Source organism: Ascaphus truei, chromosome 1, assembly GCF_040206685.1.
Source record: "Ascaphus truei isolate aAscTru1 chromosome 1, aAscTru1.hap1, whole genome shotgun sequence".
Lineage (NCBI taxonomy): Eukaryota > Metazoa > Chordata > Amphibia > Anura > Ascaphidae > Ascaphus > Ascaphus truei.
This window is the reverse complement of record NC_134483.1, coordinates 331,082,788-331,099,860: the sequence shown is the minus strand read 5'-3', so window position 1 is coordinate 331,099,860 and position 17,073 is coordinate 331,082,788. Positions and strand designations below refer to the sequence as shown.

General features: G+C 44.5%; 1 protein-coding gene across 2 annotated transcripts in view; it reads right to left on the bottom strand.

Moving 5' to 3' along the window:
- Positions 1–1,237: 1,237 nt before the first annotated feature.
- Positions 1,238–17,073, bottom strand: part of SARAF (store-operated calcium entry associated regulatory factor) — a 16,488-nt gene continuing 652 nt past the window's right edge. For both annotated transcript variants that reach the window (XM_075607371.1, XM_075607379.1), the window contains exons 2-6: positions 11,152–11,330; positions 9,185–9,602; positions 7,756–7,882; positions 6,044–6,165; positions 1,238–4,656 (exon numbers count right to left, since the gene is read on the bottom strand). In XM_075607371.1, the coding sequence (XP_075463486.1) occupies positions 4,631–4,656; positions 6,044–6,165; positions 7,756–7,882; positions 9,185–9,602; positions 11,152–11,330 (872 nt within the window). In that variant the 3' untranslated portion in view covers positions 1,238–4,630. The remainder of the gene's footprint in view (positions 4,657–6,043; positions 6,166–7,755; positions 7,883–9,184; positions 9,603–11,151; positions 11,331–17,073) is intronic.

The window sequence follows — 17,073 nt, the reverse complement described above, 5'->3', positions numbered from 1 at the left end:
TCACCCCCTGCACCTCCTCACATCACCCCCTGCACCTCCTCACATCACCCCCTGCACCTCCTCACATATCCCCCTGCACCTCCTCACATCTCCCCCTGCACCTCCTCACATCTCCCCCTGCACCTCCTCACATCTCCCCCTGCACCTCCTCACATCACCCCTTGCACCTCCTCACATCACCCCCTCACATCACGGCGGCAGAGCAGGCAGGACTGCGCGCACTCGCAAGCAGCGGGCACCGGAAGTGCCACACTGCTAGAGCATGCAGTCTTGAGAGCGGGCAGGGGGGGAGGAGGGGGAGAGCGGGCTCGGCTCGCGGCAGATGGCGGAGAGGGTGAGCGGACTTGGGAGGGAAGAGGGGGGGGAAAGCTGTCCTTCTCATTAACGCAGCAGCGGCAGCGCAGGGAGGTCTCCGAGCCGTGGCGTCCGTAAGCGTCGCCATGACTACCGCGCAGCGGCTGGGGAACGGCGGCAGTTAGGAGCGGCGGCGGACGTGTGGGGGGAATGGCGGCCGTTAGGAGCATCGCCATGACAGCAGACATGGGAGCGGGGGAGGGAGCCGTGACACATCCGTTTCACATTTCGTCTCCATCTCTCCAGTTTTGCCCCATCAGAACTAAGTGCCACTAAAGAAGTTTCACTTAAAAAAATAAAAATGACAACCCCCCCCCCCCCCCCCAACCATGCAGCAGAGAATATCACTTGTGAGCACCTTCACATCTCACACAGGTCTCCAACCCGGCCTATCACCATTATGTCTTAGCACAGGGGTGCGCAAACTGGGGGGGGGGGGGGGGGGGGTGAGATTTTCTGGGGTGGGGGCGGCGGTTAGAGGCCCCGCACTCTTCCAAATGACATTTAAATGTAGCTTCCCTTACCTGGTCTCCGGCGGCTTCCAGCGGCACGTTGCCAGGGCAACGCAGCGTTACATGACATTGTGACGTCAAAAGACGCCAGATACCAGGTAAGGGGGGGCGCAGGCTGAAAAGTTTGCGCACCCGTCTTATCATACAGCGCTTCTACTGCAGTCAGGGATTCTGGGAAATGACATGCACACAGCGTCACCTTTTGCTTCAAATCCATTTTAACATGGACAACCACTATAAGCTTATGCTTGCTGCTGTATACAGCTAAAAAAATTAAAATGCAACAGAATACAAAAAGACAAAAGTTCCAAAGATAAAATCTAAGTTGCAAATATAATTTTTTTTTTACAACAAAGAAAATGGAAAAGTACTTGAGTCACCACTCTAATCAGTTTATTTTTCAAATTTACTATTACATACAGAAAGAAATCATCTACGTTTGTGAAAGTATTCATATTAAAACCAAGTCACCACACAAACGCAAATGAAGATTTAATTTTTTCCATAAACAACTGGAGGAATTACATTGTAGACTGGTAAGATTGTAGCAACCAAACTATCATTTCTGCCATTTTTCTTTAAAAACAAAACAAAACAAAAAAAACTGCAAACTTCTGCAAACTCTCAAAATGTGTTGCTACATTCTCTTTTGTATTTTTCATTAGACTAATTATCCTGTTCTGAGGACCAGTAATCAGAAATAAAATAGGGAAATGGGAAACATAGCATTTTTTCACTGCCTACCTATATTAAATCTCTTATATTCCTACCCTTTGTGAAGAGACAGCTATAAAAAGCTTTACCTTTCACTTTAGGGCTTATTTACTAAACAACATTAGCGCTATTCACTTAACTACGGTCAAGCTGCTTCACAGTTCTGAAGATGAGGGGATACTGTCATAATAGATTTCCTGACTAATATGCATGTTAAACTTGCCATCCCATAAACTCCACACCAACGTTTCAGACAAAAATCCCTACTGACTTCAATAAGGCTTTTTGTCCAAAAACATCCCAAATGGCCGCTTCAGCGTTTATAGATTTTACCCCTATTTTCACATTTAAATGTGCCTCTCCAGAAACCAGAGATCCACACTCATTATTATTATTATAAAGAGGAGAAAGGAACCTCCCTATATTGGCTTACCCTATGATGGCTGTGCCATCTTGTAAATCACTCGGGGTTCTATATCACTGGACACGCTCCTGCTACCATTTTACAGGTAGTGGCCGTGAGGAACTCTGAAAACGAGGGGGAGTGGGAAATCGGGGGGAGTTTGTGTATCCGTCTACCAAAGAACAAATAAAAACTGCACCAAATGCATCATACCAAAATATTACACAACTTCCAATTAGATTTGTTTCTTTGAGTTGCTGCAGTTTCTCTGTTTGTAGCAGGTGAGCTCATACATGACCACAATATTTTGCAAGTCGGAGCACATTTTAAGGGCCTAAAATAGGGAGGTTCCTGTTCTATCCTGGCAATGACTCAGGGTTCCCTATGGCATCACTCTCTTATTTGTACAAGGTTTTCAAAACAATATATCTCCATCACTCAGAAAACACTAGAGAATGACAGCGGTAAGGGGTGTTACAACAATGGTGGTGTACCTAATCTATTGGGAAAAAGGAACATACTTTTTCAAATAAATGTTTTTGTTTTTTTTTAACCACTTTCTGGATGTCATTTTTATCTGATTAAAAACCTAACTCATAAGCACAGAGCTATGAAAAACGTGACTTTTTGCTAAACGGAGAATAAAAAGCGGAATGCTCATTGCGGTTTTAATAAATATTTATAAACCAAGTAACCAAACATTCTAAAATATTTAGATTTTAATCTAGACATTTATGAAAAATCTCATCTTTAAACAGTGTAATCTTTTTTTTTTACCAACCCCCCCCCCCCAGCACATTTAAAACTATTCTAGAAATTCCAAAATCAGGTCACTATGCTATAGCTGGACAACAGACACATTCACACACTGCTGTGTTAAAATTAATATATCATTTATGTTATATTTTCTGGATTTCATTCACATTACAATGTTTGTTCAGACTGTAAAATTTGTGACAATGAAATAGGTGAAAAGGGTTCTGGGTACTGCACGGATTAATTTAAAGTCCTCTGTCGTTATTTCTATATATGCCAAAATGGATGTTGGGATATTTTCAGCCAAAATCCGTTGAGTCGGTGGGCATTTTCGCATAAAAATGCCCCAAATGGCCGCTTCTGCATATGCTGTATAGAATAAAGCTCTCTATTGTTAGAAAACATGACGGTTTAAAAAGGTGCCGCCTCTTCTACAGAAGGTGATCAAACTTTAGAATTAAACTCTTACATGTATTTTACCGTTTACAATTGACTACATTTAAATTAATAGACACACATAGCTGGTTAAAACAAAATGATTGTGAATGTTTTTCACACATTACATACGGAGACAAGAGAATCACACATGGTGCTAGCATGTCTATCCAGAAGGGTAGTACTACTTGTACCGAATATGGTTCTCTAGTGTAGCTCATGTTCTGGCCATTAATCTGATGGAAAAATGTGTATTTAGTGTGGAATCCAAATCTTGCTATGGGGCTTTGTGCGCAGATTTGTTACTTTGTCTGATTTGTCAATGGAAAAAAAAGAAGAAAATACTATTCTAAATTTGAGTTGCATAAAATATCATACCCACAAAACCGAAAGCCTTCTTTTAAAAGTATTCCATAAATATTAAGCAACAGCATGAAATGAGATTGCAGTTGTTATGCACAGCTGCCCAATTTACAGCAGTGGTACAAGTTATCGCTCTTCTGTGAGTAAACCGGGAATGGCACTCCAAATGCTGAATGGCCGGGAGTCAGGAAGCGAGACATCGCACCCGCTCTGTTGGTAATTCTCATTCAAGTGAATGACAGTCACCGTCAGATCGGGCGTCATGTCCTGTACTGCGGCTTCATGCATTCCAGCCAATGAGCCTCCATGTTCATAGTGTTATGGAAAAGACCATTTTAAATCAACGATATCTACTATCAGGCACGTCAGTAACAAAGTACATAGAAAATATTTAGATTCCATGTAGATTTTAATAACCGTGGGGTCTGGGTAAGAATTCAGGTCAAGTACCTTCTTTGCAAATAAAGGGGGCTTATTTAATAAGCCCGAAAAACTCCCATCGACTTGAATGGGAATCTTCAGGGCTTATTGAATTGGGCACCCAATGCCTTGGTTGCAAAAGACCATGGGAGGTCTACGTCACCTTTTCTGCAATAAGTTGCAGACCCCGCCTGGCATCAAAAGGGTAACAAATAAAACTTCACGTGCCCGTTGCAAACATTTTTTTTTTTTAGGTAAGAAGAATTAACCATTGAAATTGATCTTCCAGTATCACGTCGCTGCCATTTCAGAACCTACAATGCGTCGCCAAAACAATGTGCTACGCTGCATTTATTTAATAACATATTGCAATCGTAAAATAAACTTCCTATCATATCAGTATTTTAATCAAATCCATTTTTCCCAGGACATTGTAGAAGTGCAAAATCATACTTCACGGTGCACTAAAGAATTTCAACATGTTCCCAAACATAACAGGATATGCATCAAAAGCCTCGAGTGAAAACCCTCTGATTAAAACGTGTGTAATAATATGCACTCAGATGCACAAAGGACCCAGGTTTATTTTTCAGCTCTCTCCCCATCAAACAATTTTTGAACATAACGTTGGTACTCCTGGTCCTCCTCCCATTTTCTTCTCCATTTGCGCAATCTATCTTCTTTTTGTTCCACCAAAGCCTGCAGGTAACAAAGTAAAAATAATAAGACAAATACCCCGTTATTCTTCACTGCACTTTCTCCATCAAACGCATCAATGGCAATATTTGTGTGTCTACTTTACTTGTCTTTCTTATCAGAGAACTAGTAACGATGAGAGGCAGAGATTGATCTCCAACTGTACAAGCACTTGCTGGACACACAGTGACGTCAGACAAAAAGGGAGTAGCCTGCGGGAGCCAAAACGCACGTCTCAAGTCGCAGCTCCCAATGGTTACAAAATAAATACCAATTATTTTAAAATACTTCTAGGTTTCAGGTTTTGGGAAAAGAGGCATCAATGACCCAGATGGAAGCAGTTACACATGTCCCCGGTAGTAAAATAAGCCCAGCTGTATATTTGCCGCCGTCCGAAGCAGTGTTTCCATCGCAAACTGGATATGTTAATTAGATATTTGGCGTTTGGTGAAGAAGGTGCTTGCACCGAAACGTTGGATCTTTACGTTGGACTGTGTTCAGTCATTAAATGACTCATTTGCATTAATTTGTTTGCATTGTTTTTTTGGTGCGCACGGCCCCCTCCTTGCTGCCTATATAATATTCCCATTATTTACGTTCTGTTTGTACACAATCTATTCCCGAAATGTCCCCGCTGTCCATGCAATCCAGCACAGTACCACAACATTTAGGGCAGTACTCCGCCATGTTTATCTGCAGGCAGATGAATGAGTTTCCTCATCCTCAGTATATTTCTCACATACTCTATGTTGGGAAAAAGACCCAAAGCAATTTGTCTCAGTGCCGAAAGCTGCTGTACTGATGCTTTAAAATGAGCATGGTAACTATTTTGAAAGCGCTGGGTACTCTATGGAAAGGATGAATGGGCAGCATCTTTGATAAACCTGGAGACCAGTGAAGGCAAGTCTTAAAACGGGCCTTTTCTGGTGCTGTAGTAAGTAGACTGCTCAGTTAATTTGGAATTGTATCCCAGCGACTTTGTAGATTGAGCACAAAATTAAAAATGAGTACACACACACACACACACACACACACACACACACACACACACACACATGCAAATGAGCATACAGTTATATTTCCATTTGAGAGAGATATATATATATATATATATATATATATATATATATATATATATATATACATACATACATACATACATACATACATACATACACACACATATATACACACACTACTACTACTAATATGAAAGTAAATGGTAATACAAAGCATGACATGGCAATGAAAGTGTCCATTTTACTGAGGAAAGCTATCGTTAACATCTCCAGATCTCCACACAGATACAATGCAAAGTGAGGCCCAGGCAACTGAATGGCTTCTCCTAGGTTTAGCACGGTTTAATAAATCGGGTCAATATTTTCCTTACCTGAGGCGGTCCTTACTCCTGAACTCGCTGGGGCTCTGAACGCATGAGAGTTTCCATGCATTGGACCTGAATAAGAAGGGCCACCCCAGCCGTTGAAATAGGATGAAGGTTGAGGCTGGGCCCTAAATTAAAAAAGAAAGAACCTCTGTAAATCATTGATGTGTGTTTCTATACCGTTTCACTGACATTGAGATGGTCATTAAACAGTCTGCAGCAATGTTCAGTCATTGGTTAGCCTTTGGGTAAGTGTTTACCTATAACCCATATAGCACCCATACTGCAGTATTTTCAGAACTGCCTGGCTTTGAACAGCTCAGCTCCCTTGTCATACAGGAGTGAAATTGGCCAGTGGTACGAGTTGGTATTATAGAAAGCCGGAAGACTCTATGATACCATATTTTACCTTTCAAAGCACATACCAGTGGATAGCATCATAATGACACAAGTGATGTCATTTACAACATCACAGTGACTATTATTTGTAGTGCAGGCCTAGTGCCCGTGCGGGTAGTATGCTCTCGGCTTTAGATGCCGGCACAAACAAAGCGAGAGTGTAAGAAAGAGATTTCCCAAGTCTCTGCCATGGGGCCCAAATTCCTTGCACAGACAGGTCTTCAGGGTGAGCTCCCAACTTCTTTCATAAACACTGTTCATTTTCAAAGGGAATCAAGCAGTCTGCCAGATGGCAAGACACCAAAAGCTCTATCCCGAGAGGAGACAGCCATTATGAATAAAAAGAATGGCAACAGATAATGGCTTTCACATCTCAGTGAACAGACCCTTAATAGGCGACTAGGGCTTCCCATAACAACTTCCTGCTGTTCCCTAACCCCTCCTATCTTCATATTCCACTTCCAGGACTTCTGTTATCCAAATGCAGTTTTTCAAGTATTCTGGCTGCTGAAAAATCGAACCCCCCCCTTCTCCGTGTACAATAGAAACAGTGTGCAAACAACATAATGTAGTCCATCTGATAACATTTGAAGAATTTAATATCATCAGAGAAACTATCATTCCTTTTTTTTGTGTTCATCTCGCCCCTGATCCTTTAGGGTTATGAATGCAGTCTTGCGTTACTGCTGTTAAGCAGGTGAACAGAGAGAGGTTCCAGCGTCCTCCACTGGGGTGAGAGGTAAGCTGAAACATGGGAAGAAAAATGGAGTCTACTATTCATATACAGTAATAGTAATTGTCGCCTCTGGGTACTTCAAGTCCCCTCTACCCTGCCATGGTTCATAGCTTTATTCAACATCCACGGAGATCAGCAGGCACCTGTTGAATGTAAGGTTACCTACATGTGCCATTCTCTACTCATCATGTATTATGCAACAGGATTGCCAAGCTACGCTTGCACAGGTCGTTGGTACAATGTGGCGAGTAGTAGTTTTGCTATTCTTGCCCTTTACTGCAACTTCAACACTTATTGTTAAGTGAAAGTGCACCTTATAAATGACTACTCTGTGACTCCTCGCAGCGACAGAATTACATTTAACTTCACAATTGAGCGTTGCCACAACACACACACACACACACACACACACACCTTTAATACATCCCTCTCACCTCTGAAAGATTGCAATGGCATTAAATCGTTCCCTAAAAAAACATGGATTGCTTCCAAGTAGGACTTTACCAAATGACAAGTTCCCGTTCTTGTTCAGCTAAAACAAATCTTTACCAAATTTGCCACGCCTCACATTGCAATCACTTACCTCCGGTTACCAAACAAGTATCCCAATATGCCTCCTGTTCCCATGCCGGTCCAAAACCCGGGCCCCTGGTTGGCCTGGCTGCCGAAGGCTGAATTGGCACCAAACCCACCAAAACCTGCTGATGAAACTGAATGAAAAAGGAGGAATGAAAAATGATCTTTTCTGCAAGTGATATCCAGTGAGTTGAACACAATACTCTGTAAATTCAACGCTTTCCCGTGCCAATCAGAACTGGACAGCAGATAAGCACAGACCACTTGAAAGGCCGAATGACACTAATTAAATGCCCCACAGTTTTGTTTTGATATACAATTGTCTTTACTTTGCCTTTTCCATCCTGACAGTGTCATCCTGCTGGCAGTTTTCTGTCTGAGAAATTAGGTAAAAACAATGTCTCAATGTTCTTTCCAATTGTGAAGTTTTAAATACCGGTTTAAAACTCAGCTGTGACGAATGCAACAAGGAAACTAGGTATAGGCCTCTAACTAGCTTTTAATGAAACCTGTCGCTACTTAATGTCCACTACTTAATTTACTTGAATGAAAATATATATTTATTTTTTAGGTCACATCTGCGCTGGAATAGCATCTTTCTGGGTTATAGTCTATATTATTGGAAGAGGCCATTCAGCCACAACCCTTTGTTGAAGTCCTTGAATGGCTGCTTCAGCGTATTTACAATAAACCCCCTTTGTTTTTGTTTGTTAGTTGTTTGATCTCCATTTGTACTATGATCTGAAATATATCTTAATATATAAAATCGAAAGGTTGGTACTAGCTGCGGTGAATCTGATTGGTCCTCAGCCTCTGGCCAATCAGAATGGTGGCTCTATGATGTCACCCGGCTCTATGACGTCACCCAACTCTCTCTCTCTCTCCCTCTCCCTTCCTCTCTCCCTCCCCCCCTCCGGCTCCCGGGCGGAGGGGAAGCGCGGCACGGCCCTCCTGCCCCAGCCGCCAATGCTCACTTCCCTCCCCGGCGGGGGGACAGGCAGTGGGCAGGCAGCCTCCAGAAGGACCCCCTTCCTCCTGCAGCTGCCCCCGGAAAGATGGTGGCGCACAGCGGACAGGCGGGGGGTGGTATTCAGTCAGGAGAGAGGGGGGAGGGAGGAGAGAGGGAGGGAGAGAGGGAGTCAGGAGAGAGAGAGAGACAGGAGAGAGAGAGTCAGGAGAGAGGGGGGGGGAGTCAGGAGAGAATGGGGCGGAAGCCTGAACAGCTGTGAAGAGGGGGGGAAGGGAGTTGAGAGGGAGGGTGGGGGAGGCAGAACATTACATCACGGGCAACGCTGGGTATATCAGCTAGTCTTATAATAAAAACAATGTGAATATCAGTGCAGATGACCTGTTGCAGCTGTATCCAACTTGTTGGCAAAGCACGGACAATTCTGGCAGCACCACAGAAAACAAACAAAACCATGAACTCGAAATACCTGTGAAGTCTGACTTGAAGCCGGGTGGGGGAGGAGCGGTATTGGAAGTGTGGCTTTGGTACTCATTGCCGTACTGATCAGGGGGAGGCTGCTGAGTCGTTGGCCCGCTCAGGAATAACTTGTACGCCCCGTACACAAGCAGCATGACCACCGCGAAGACGATTGCTCCGCTAGCGTCGGAGGAGTTCTGAGTGTTCTGGGAACCTTTCGACTGCCCTTGGAAGAAGCCCGAGCCGAAGCCACTACTGCCGTAACCCTCTTGAGATCTTCCGCGACCTTGGTCTGTGAGCTCCAGAGTGTACTCCAGCCCGCAGGATCCCTGAAGCACGAAGGGATCCTCAGGGTAGTCGAAGCCCTCGCAGTTCACTTCCACTTTCCCGAATCGGTAAGAGTTGTCCATGTCCACCTTGCATTCCCACTGAGGAAAAAAAAATAAAAAAAGATGAAGTTACGTTCTCCACTAATGTGACTTTGTAAGCCAGTGAACTTATATAACATGTAAGGGAGATGGTTAGTCCTGGTATCTTGTAGAGCGGCGAATGGACCAGGTAATGGCAGAATCCAGCAGCTAAACCACAATGATGTCAGATGCTTGGTCAAAACTTCAGAGAGCTGGTACGGGAGCTCAAACGTTGTGCTGGTGTTCTATTATTGTGAGTGCGAGTCTTACTTGATTTCGATTTGATGGAAGTAAAAGGTTAATCTGCACTATTAGGGCGCTTTGTCTTTTTCTGTTTTTTTTTGTTTTGTTTGTTTTTGCAGAAAATAACTTTTTTTTGGTAGCAACTCAGATACGCCGAATACAAAAGTTATTGGACTTTACACTGTATTTTTTATTTCTTTTTTTAACAATGTATTTTTTGTGTGTACAGTGTGTGTTTTTTGTAATAGTTAATTAGGGGGAGGGGGTACAATATGTATTTGAAAATACTAAATGTTAATCTTGCAAAGTGATCTTTATACACAAATATATTCATACACATAGTTCTATATATTTTTTTTTTTTAGTTTAACGAGTGCACATTGTTGATGGTGTTTGTTTATTAAAGGGGTTGGGTCTGGGGTTTTCAAATGTACTTTCTGGGCCACTAAATATTTGAACGACCAAAAAAAGTACATCTACAAACACGTGAATGTGCTTACATGTTCATAAAACAAATGTGTCTGGCTCGGGGTCCTGAAGCAAAGGGACAGAAAACCTTGTTTAGCAGACCTCCCAACATTGGAATTTAAGACATATTTGGCCCTTCTTCAGGGTTTTGTTGAACCTGGCTTAAAACTCAGCTGCATTATGTATGTACAAGCCTGGCACTATATTAAAATTTGGCTGAAAAACGACATCAGTAATTGGGAATGGTGAACACGCCACTTACACTAGGAGTCGCTAACTCGTCTTCTTCAGAGTAGCACTGATCTCTGGATTGTTCTGTGCTGGTCCCTCAGAGAATTTCTGCACTGAAATAACTAACCCATATTTACTAAGCGAGGCTATTCACCTGAAAGGGACACGATGTCGTCTTCCTGAGGCGGAAGGTGTCTTATGCAATAGCACCACCTAATAAATATGGGCCAAGATGCAAAAAGCTGCCGTTTCTGAAACTTGTCCCCGTTTCGGTGATTTTAATAATAAAAATAGCGATAATAACCGGTTTCTTGACAGAGAAAAAACCCCCACAATTTTAAGCCACATAATCCCTGGCCCAGAGTTTAAAATCTAATTTACGTTCCTGAGGCACAGGGACATAAAGTGACTTCCCAGAGTCACATAGTTTAATAGGAGATAACACTGGGACGTGTGTCTGCAACAATCTATCCAGATTCTAAAAAGGAAGTGGTAATCACGGCTAACATTTATTTGAACCTTTTAGCTGCTAGTTAGGCCACCCTGGCCACTCAGATGGAAAAAGGGGCAAAGCTGCGGCATTACAAACTAATCTTCCAGAAGCGGCAGTAGTAACGTGGTATACCTGGACGTCAATGCCATCCCATCCTCGGTTGTGGCACTGCACCACCTGTGGCATCACTGCGCTACACCCGGCAGTGCCGCCGCTGCATTTGAGCTGTGGGACGGGCGCCGTGCGGCGAGAGTTGGTGTATCGGTCTGCATGGAGTGTGAGTGCCTGGATATCCCTCAGCAACACTCGCTCTGCAAGAAAGACGAGGGAGACAATTCATCAGAGACTCACTTCTGGCATCCAGGGATTGGCTTAGTGTGAGCTCTTCCGGGCAGGGACTCCCTTCCCCAATGTTTACTTTCATGTCTGAAGCGCTTATTCCCATTATGTCACCTATTATTTTGTTGTGTAGTACTGCTGTGAAGCACCATGGGCATGGATTGCACTATACTATACTTAAGTAATAATCCCTGAAGAACAGGGCATTACTGGCCAATAATGCCCTGGCTGGAAGAGTTGAAGGCCCGAGGCGAAGCCGAGGGACTTTAACCCAGCCAGGGCATTATTGGCCAGTAATGCCCTGTTCTGAGGGGATTATTGCTATTATAGGCTAAATGTAGGCTTTTTTCATAAATAATAGACACTTTTGTATAGTTAAATAGATTTTTTTAATTAAAATAAAATGGTAAATACATGAAACCACCTCTATACACGCTTACACTGCAGATATCTATATCCACACACTGCCGCCCCCTCTGTGTACACACACACACACACACACACACACACACACACACACACACACACACACACACACACACACACACACACACACACACACACACAGCAGCTCAACACACACAAACTGCTGCTACACACACACACACACAACAGCACACCACACACAACACAGCACCTCTACACACACAAGCACAACACAGTACCTCTACACACACAAGCACAACACAGCACCTCAACACACACAAGCACAACACAGCATCTCTACACACACAAGCACAACACAGCACCTCTACACACACAAGCACAACACAGCACCTCTACACACACACACACACACACAACAGCACACCACACACAACACAGCACCTCTACACACACAAGCACAACACAGTACCTCTACACACACAAGCACAACACAGCACCTCAACACACACAAGCACAACACAGCATCTCTACACACACAAGCACAACACAGCACCTCTACACACACAAGCACAACACAGCACCTCTACACACACAAGCACACCACACAGCACCACCTCTACGCACACAACACAGCACCTCTACACACACAAACTGCAGCCACAAAGAAACCCGTGGCTGATACGTCCTGACCAATCCCCTGCCCTGTCTCAGCTGTTCTGAAAGCTGATTGGCTGGAAATAAACCCATTGAAAACTGCACTTTGCAAGCAGCTAAATTCCAGACATTACTGATTGGATAATGCCCAGAATTTTAACCAATCAGAGGGCAGGGTTTTCAATAATGCCCTGAATTTTACTGCTTTAGCCTATACTATACTATACTATACTATACATACATACATACACACACACACACACACACATATAGCTCAACCCTGTTATAACACGATCCGTTACAACACAAATCCGCTTATAAACGCGATGCAAGCGTGGCTCCAATTTTCATATTTATGAATACTTTACAACACGGTTATTGTTATCTTAAATACTTTATTGTACAATGCATACAATTGTACATTATTTCTAACGCGATCCACTTATAACGCAATGTGATTCTTTGGACCCCAAACACAGCGTTATAAGGGGGTTGAGCTGTATATATTAACACACATTCCCAGGTAGCTCAAACTCCCACACCCACCACATCATGAATATATATTTATGTCAAAAAGAGTGCTACTGGGCGTAGCAAATGTATACAACAAAAGACAGGGGTGCCCAATGCTACATCAAATTGACAACACATATAAAGTAATAAGTATAAAGTTTAAATACTTCAATAATAATAAAATGTACTTGGTTATTTAGTTAAACCCTTTGGCTAGCTATATGTATATATATATATATATATCTTATACTATATTAGTGAAAGCACTGTATGTTTGCCTGCCTGCCTGCATGCATGCCTGCCTGCCTGCTGGATGTCCGGTGTCCCTAGCGGCAATCTCATTGGTCCCTTGGCCCGCCCGCCCCCGCACACCTCTCATTGGCCTCACACACTCACACCACCCCCTTGGCCCGCCCCCCACACCTCTCATTGGCCTGAGGCGGAGTGATGGGCCAAAGGTCCAAAAAAATAAATAAAACACACACACACACACACACACACACACACACACACACCTCTCTCCCCGCTCCAAATCACCTCTCTCCCCGCTCCAAATCACCTCTCTCCCCGCTCCAAATCACCTCTCTCCCCGCTCCAAATCACCTCTCTCCCCGCTCCAAATCACCTCTCTCCCCGCTCCAAATCACCTCTCTCCCCGCTCCAAATCACCTCTCTCCCCGCTCCAAATCACCTCTCTCCCCTCCCCAGCGGCATCACCTCTCCCCGCTCCAAATCACCTCTCCCCGCTCCAAATCACCTCTCCCCGCTCCAAATCACCTCTCCCCGCTCCAAATCACCTCTCCCCGCTCCAAATCACCTCTTCCCCCTCCCCAGCGGCATCACCTCTTCCCCCTCCCCAGCGGCATCACCTCTTCCCCCTCCCCAGCGGCATCACCTCTTCCCCCTCCCCAGCGGCATCACCTCTTCCCCCTCCCCAGCGGCATCACCTCTTCCCCCTCCCCAGCGGCATCACCTCTTCCCCCTCCCCAGCGGCATCACCTCTTCCCCCTCCCCGCTCCAAATCACCTTTCCCCCTCCCCAGCGGCATCACCTCTCCCCCCTCACCGCTCCAAATCACCTCTCCCCGCTCCAAATCACCTCTCCCCGCTCCAAATCACCTCTCCCCGCTCCAAATCACCTCTCCCCGCTCCAAATCACCTCGCTTCCCGCAGCTGCCACGCGGCGCGTAAGATGGCGGACCCCCTTCCTCCCTCGCGGCGCCGAGTCAGACGGTGGCGGCGCCCGGAAGTACAGGTAGGTGTCGCTCCCCACCTCCGGCGCCAAACGGAACTGAGAAAGGGCGCATCAACTGAGGTGTGTGTGTGTGTATGTGTGTATGTGTGTGTGTGTCACTGTCCACTGCCCCCCCCTCCTGTCCACTGCCCCCCCCTCCTGTCCACTGCCCCCCCCTCCTGTCCACTGCCCCCCCCTCCTGTCCACTGCGTCCCCCCTCCTGTCCACTGCGTCCCCCCTCCTGTCCACTGCGTCCCCCCTCATGCAGGGGGAGGAATCCATGCCTTTGACGCCCCCCCCCCTCCCTTTGACGCCCCCCCTCCCTTTGACGCCCCCCCCCTCCCTTTGACGCCCCCCCCCTCCCTTTGACGCCCCCCCCCCTCCCTTTGACGCCCCCCCCCCCTCCCTTTGACGCCCCCCCCCCTCCCTTTGACGCCCCCCCCCCTCCCTTTGACGCCCCCCCCCCTCCCTTTGACGCCCCCCCCCTCCCTTTGACGCCCCCCCCCTCCCTTTGACGCCCCCCCCCTCCCTTTGACGCCCCCCTCCCTTTGACGCCCCCCCCTGCCTTTGACGCCCCGCGCGCACACACTGACTGACTGCCGCACGCACGCACACACTGACTGACGCGCACACAAAGCCTGACTGACGCACGCACACACTGACTGAGGCACACACTGACTGTGTGTGCGTCAGTCAGTCTGTGTGTGTTTGTGTTTCTGCCTCAGACTCACTGACGCGCGAGCAAACACACAGTGACTGACGCACACACGCTACATGAAGCTGTAAAGGAGGGAGGGAGGGGGGGACTGGATTGATGTGAATGGGGGACAAACAGAGAGAGGGGGGAGGAGAGAGAGGAACGGGAACATTACATCCCGGGCAACGCCGGGTCTCTCAGCTAGTATATATATATAGTCAAATAGAACAGTTGGCACTCCTTAGGTGCTGATAGGCTGTAGGTGCTTGCCCCATATGGATAATATAGACATACGTTACCGTTCCAAGTCTGGTAAAGCAAGAGATAGCAATCAATTGTAGAAAACTTCACAAAGTGTATTGGTGAAAATAGTGATACATCAAGAAACCAAACGTTTCGGTCCTCCAAAAAGGGACCTTCCTCAGGTATCCCCCTTGGAACGGTAACGTATGCATATGTATATGTATATGTATATGTATATATATATATATATATATATATAATGCCCCGTTAGAAGTATAATCCCATTTATTGCCATTATTTAGAGTACACGCAATTCAGTGCAACTGACAAAGAAACATGCCTCCCTTGATACATTTGGTGACAAGCAACGTCACTTCCCCATGGCACATGACCACAGGAGAATGTGTCCCTTACGCTCTCTTGCCATCAAGCCTCCTGCAGACATTGTGTGAAACACAGAAATAAACCACACGCGGCAGAAAATAAAGGCTTTGTTTTGTCCCGTGCATTGTGTACCACAGAGGAGATTGCTAGCTCTTGTATATATAAAATTCCCAGCTACTGCTGTGTGTGGAGCTGCATACCCTAAAAGAATGTACCTAAGATAGGGTACATTCTTTTAGTTTATATCGCCACTCTCCCAGGCAGCACGCATTTACCACCAAGGGGTTTTGAGCAAGGTCTCTCTGTACCATTATGAGCTGCATACCCTGCCAGAGCCAATAAACAATGCGAGTTGAAATTATTGTAATAATTATGTTTTGTACAATGTTTTTTTTTAAGTTAAAACCAGATCCAGGGCGAGTGACACAAAACCGGTTCTATAAATGAAGCAAAAACTAGAACCTCAACTGTTATTTCCAAACACCTTCTGGTTATAGTGGAATAACAATATGATCAGAGAATAACCTGCCTGCCATAAACACTTCATTTCGTTCCTGAAGACATTTTTAACACTAAAATACACCAAATATTTTATGCAGGCAATAAGATATGCAGCACACACAAATTATATAGTGTATATACTGTATTATATATATATATATATATATATATATATATATATCATAATAAATAATATATTATATAGTATAATATAATATTATATAGTATATTATATAGATACGCTCTTACGACGCTTTGCAACGTTGTTTATGTGTATATATATATATATATATATATATATATATATATATATATATATACACACACATACACACATACACACAACGTTGCAAAGCGTCATAAAAAAGAGCGTTGGATAAGCCGTTTTGGCGTTGCAAAAATGAACATAGGTATGCATTGCACAGCGTCGGATAAGCCATTCGTTGTAAAGCGAAGCATTGTAAAACGAGGACTGCCTGTATGACTTTTACAGTTAACAGTGTTAATGTTATGGAAGATAGACACTACTTTTTATTTACTTTTCTACTTCCTATAAAAAGCCATCCTTATTTATTCTTTTGAAGCCACGGCCCTCATATGCCATTAGGGAAACTGCAATATTTCGTTACTGATTTGGAGGTCCTCATTTAAAATAGCTCCTACTTCACAAGGGTAGTTCAACCTGATGTTATTAAATATTGTTATTTATTGGAGGGAGTAATGCGAATGTTCACTGATCCAGACAATATGATTGGTTTCAATGTTTGAGTTACGCACTTGTATACACACACACACACACACACACACACACACACACACAATAATAAATGTTTGCTCAACTGTATTATATCTGCCAATCCTTTAGTACGCCCGTGTGTCTTTTATTCCCCCAGCCCCAATTTTAATTTTGACAAAAGCGAACCAAGAAAAGCCAGCAAAAAGTATATAAAAATGATATATTCTTCAATAGGACTAGCTGCGAGAGCGCCGATCCGACTTGAATGGGTCAAGCTTCCATATGCTTCATTGGAGCTTAGTAAATCTACCTGTAGCTACTTGTAGAGTCCCAGTCACTGAAATCAGTAAGGCTTCATTAACTTTTA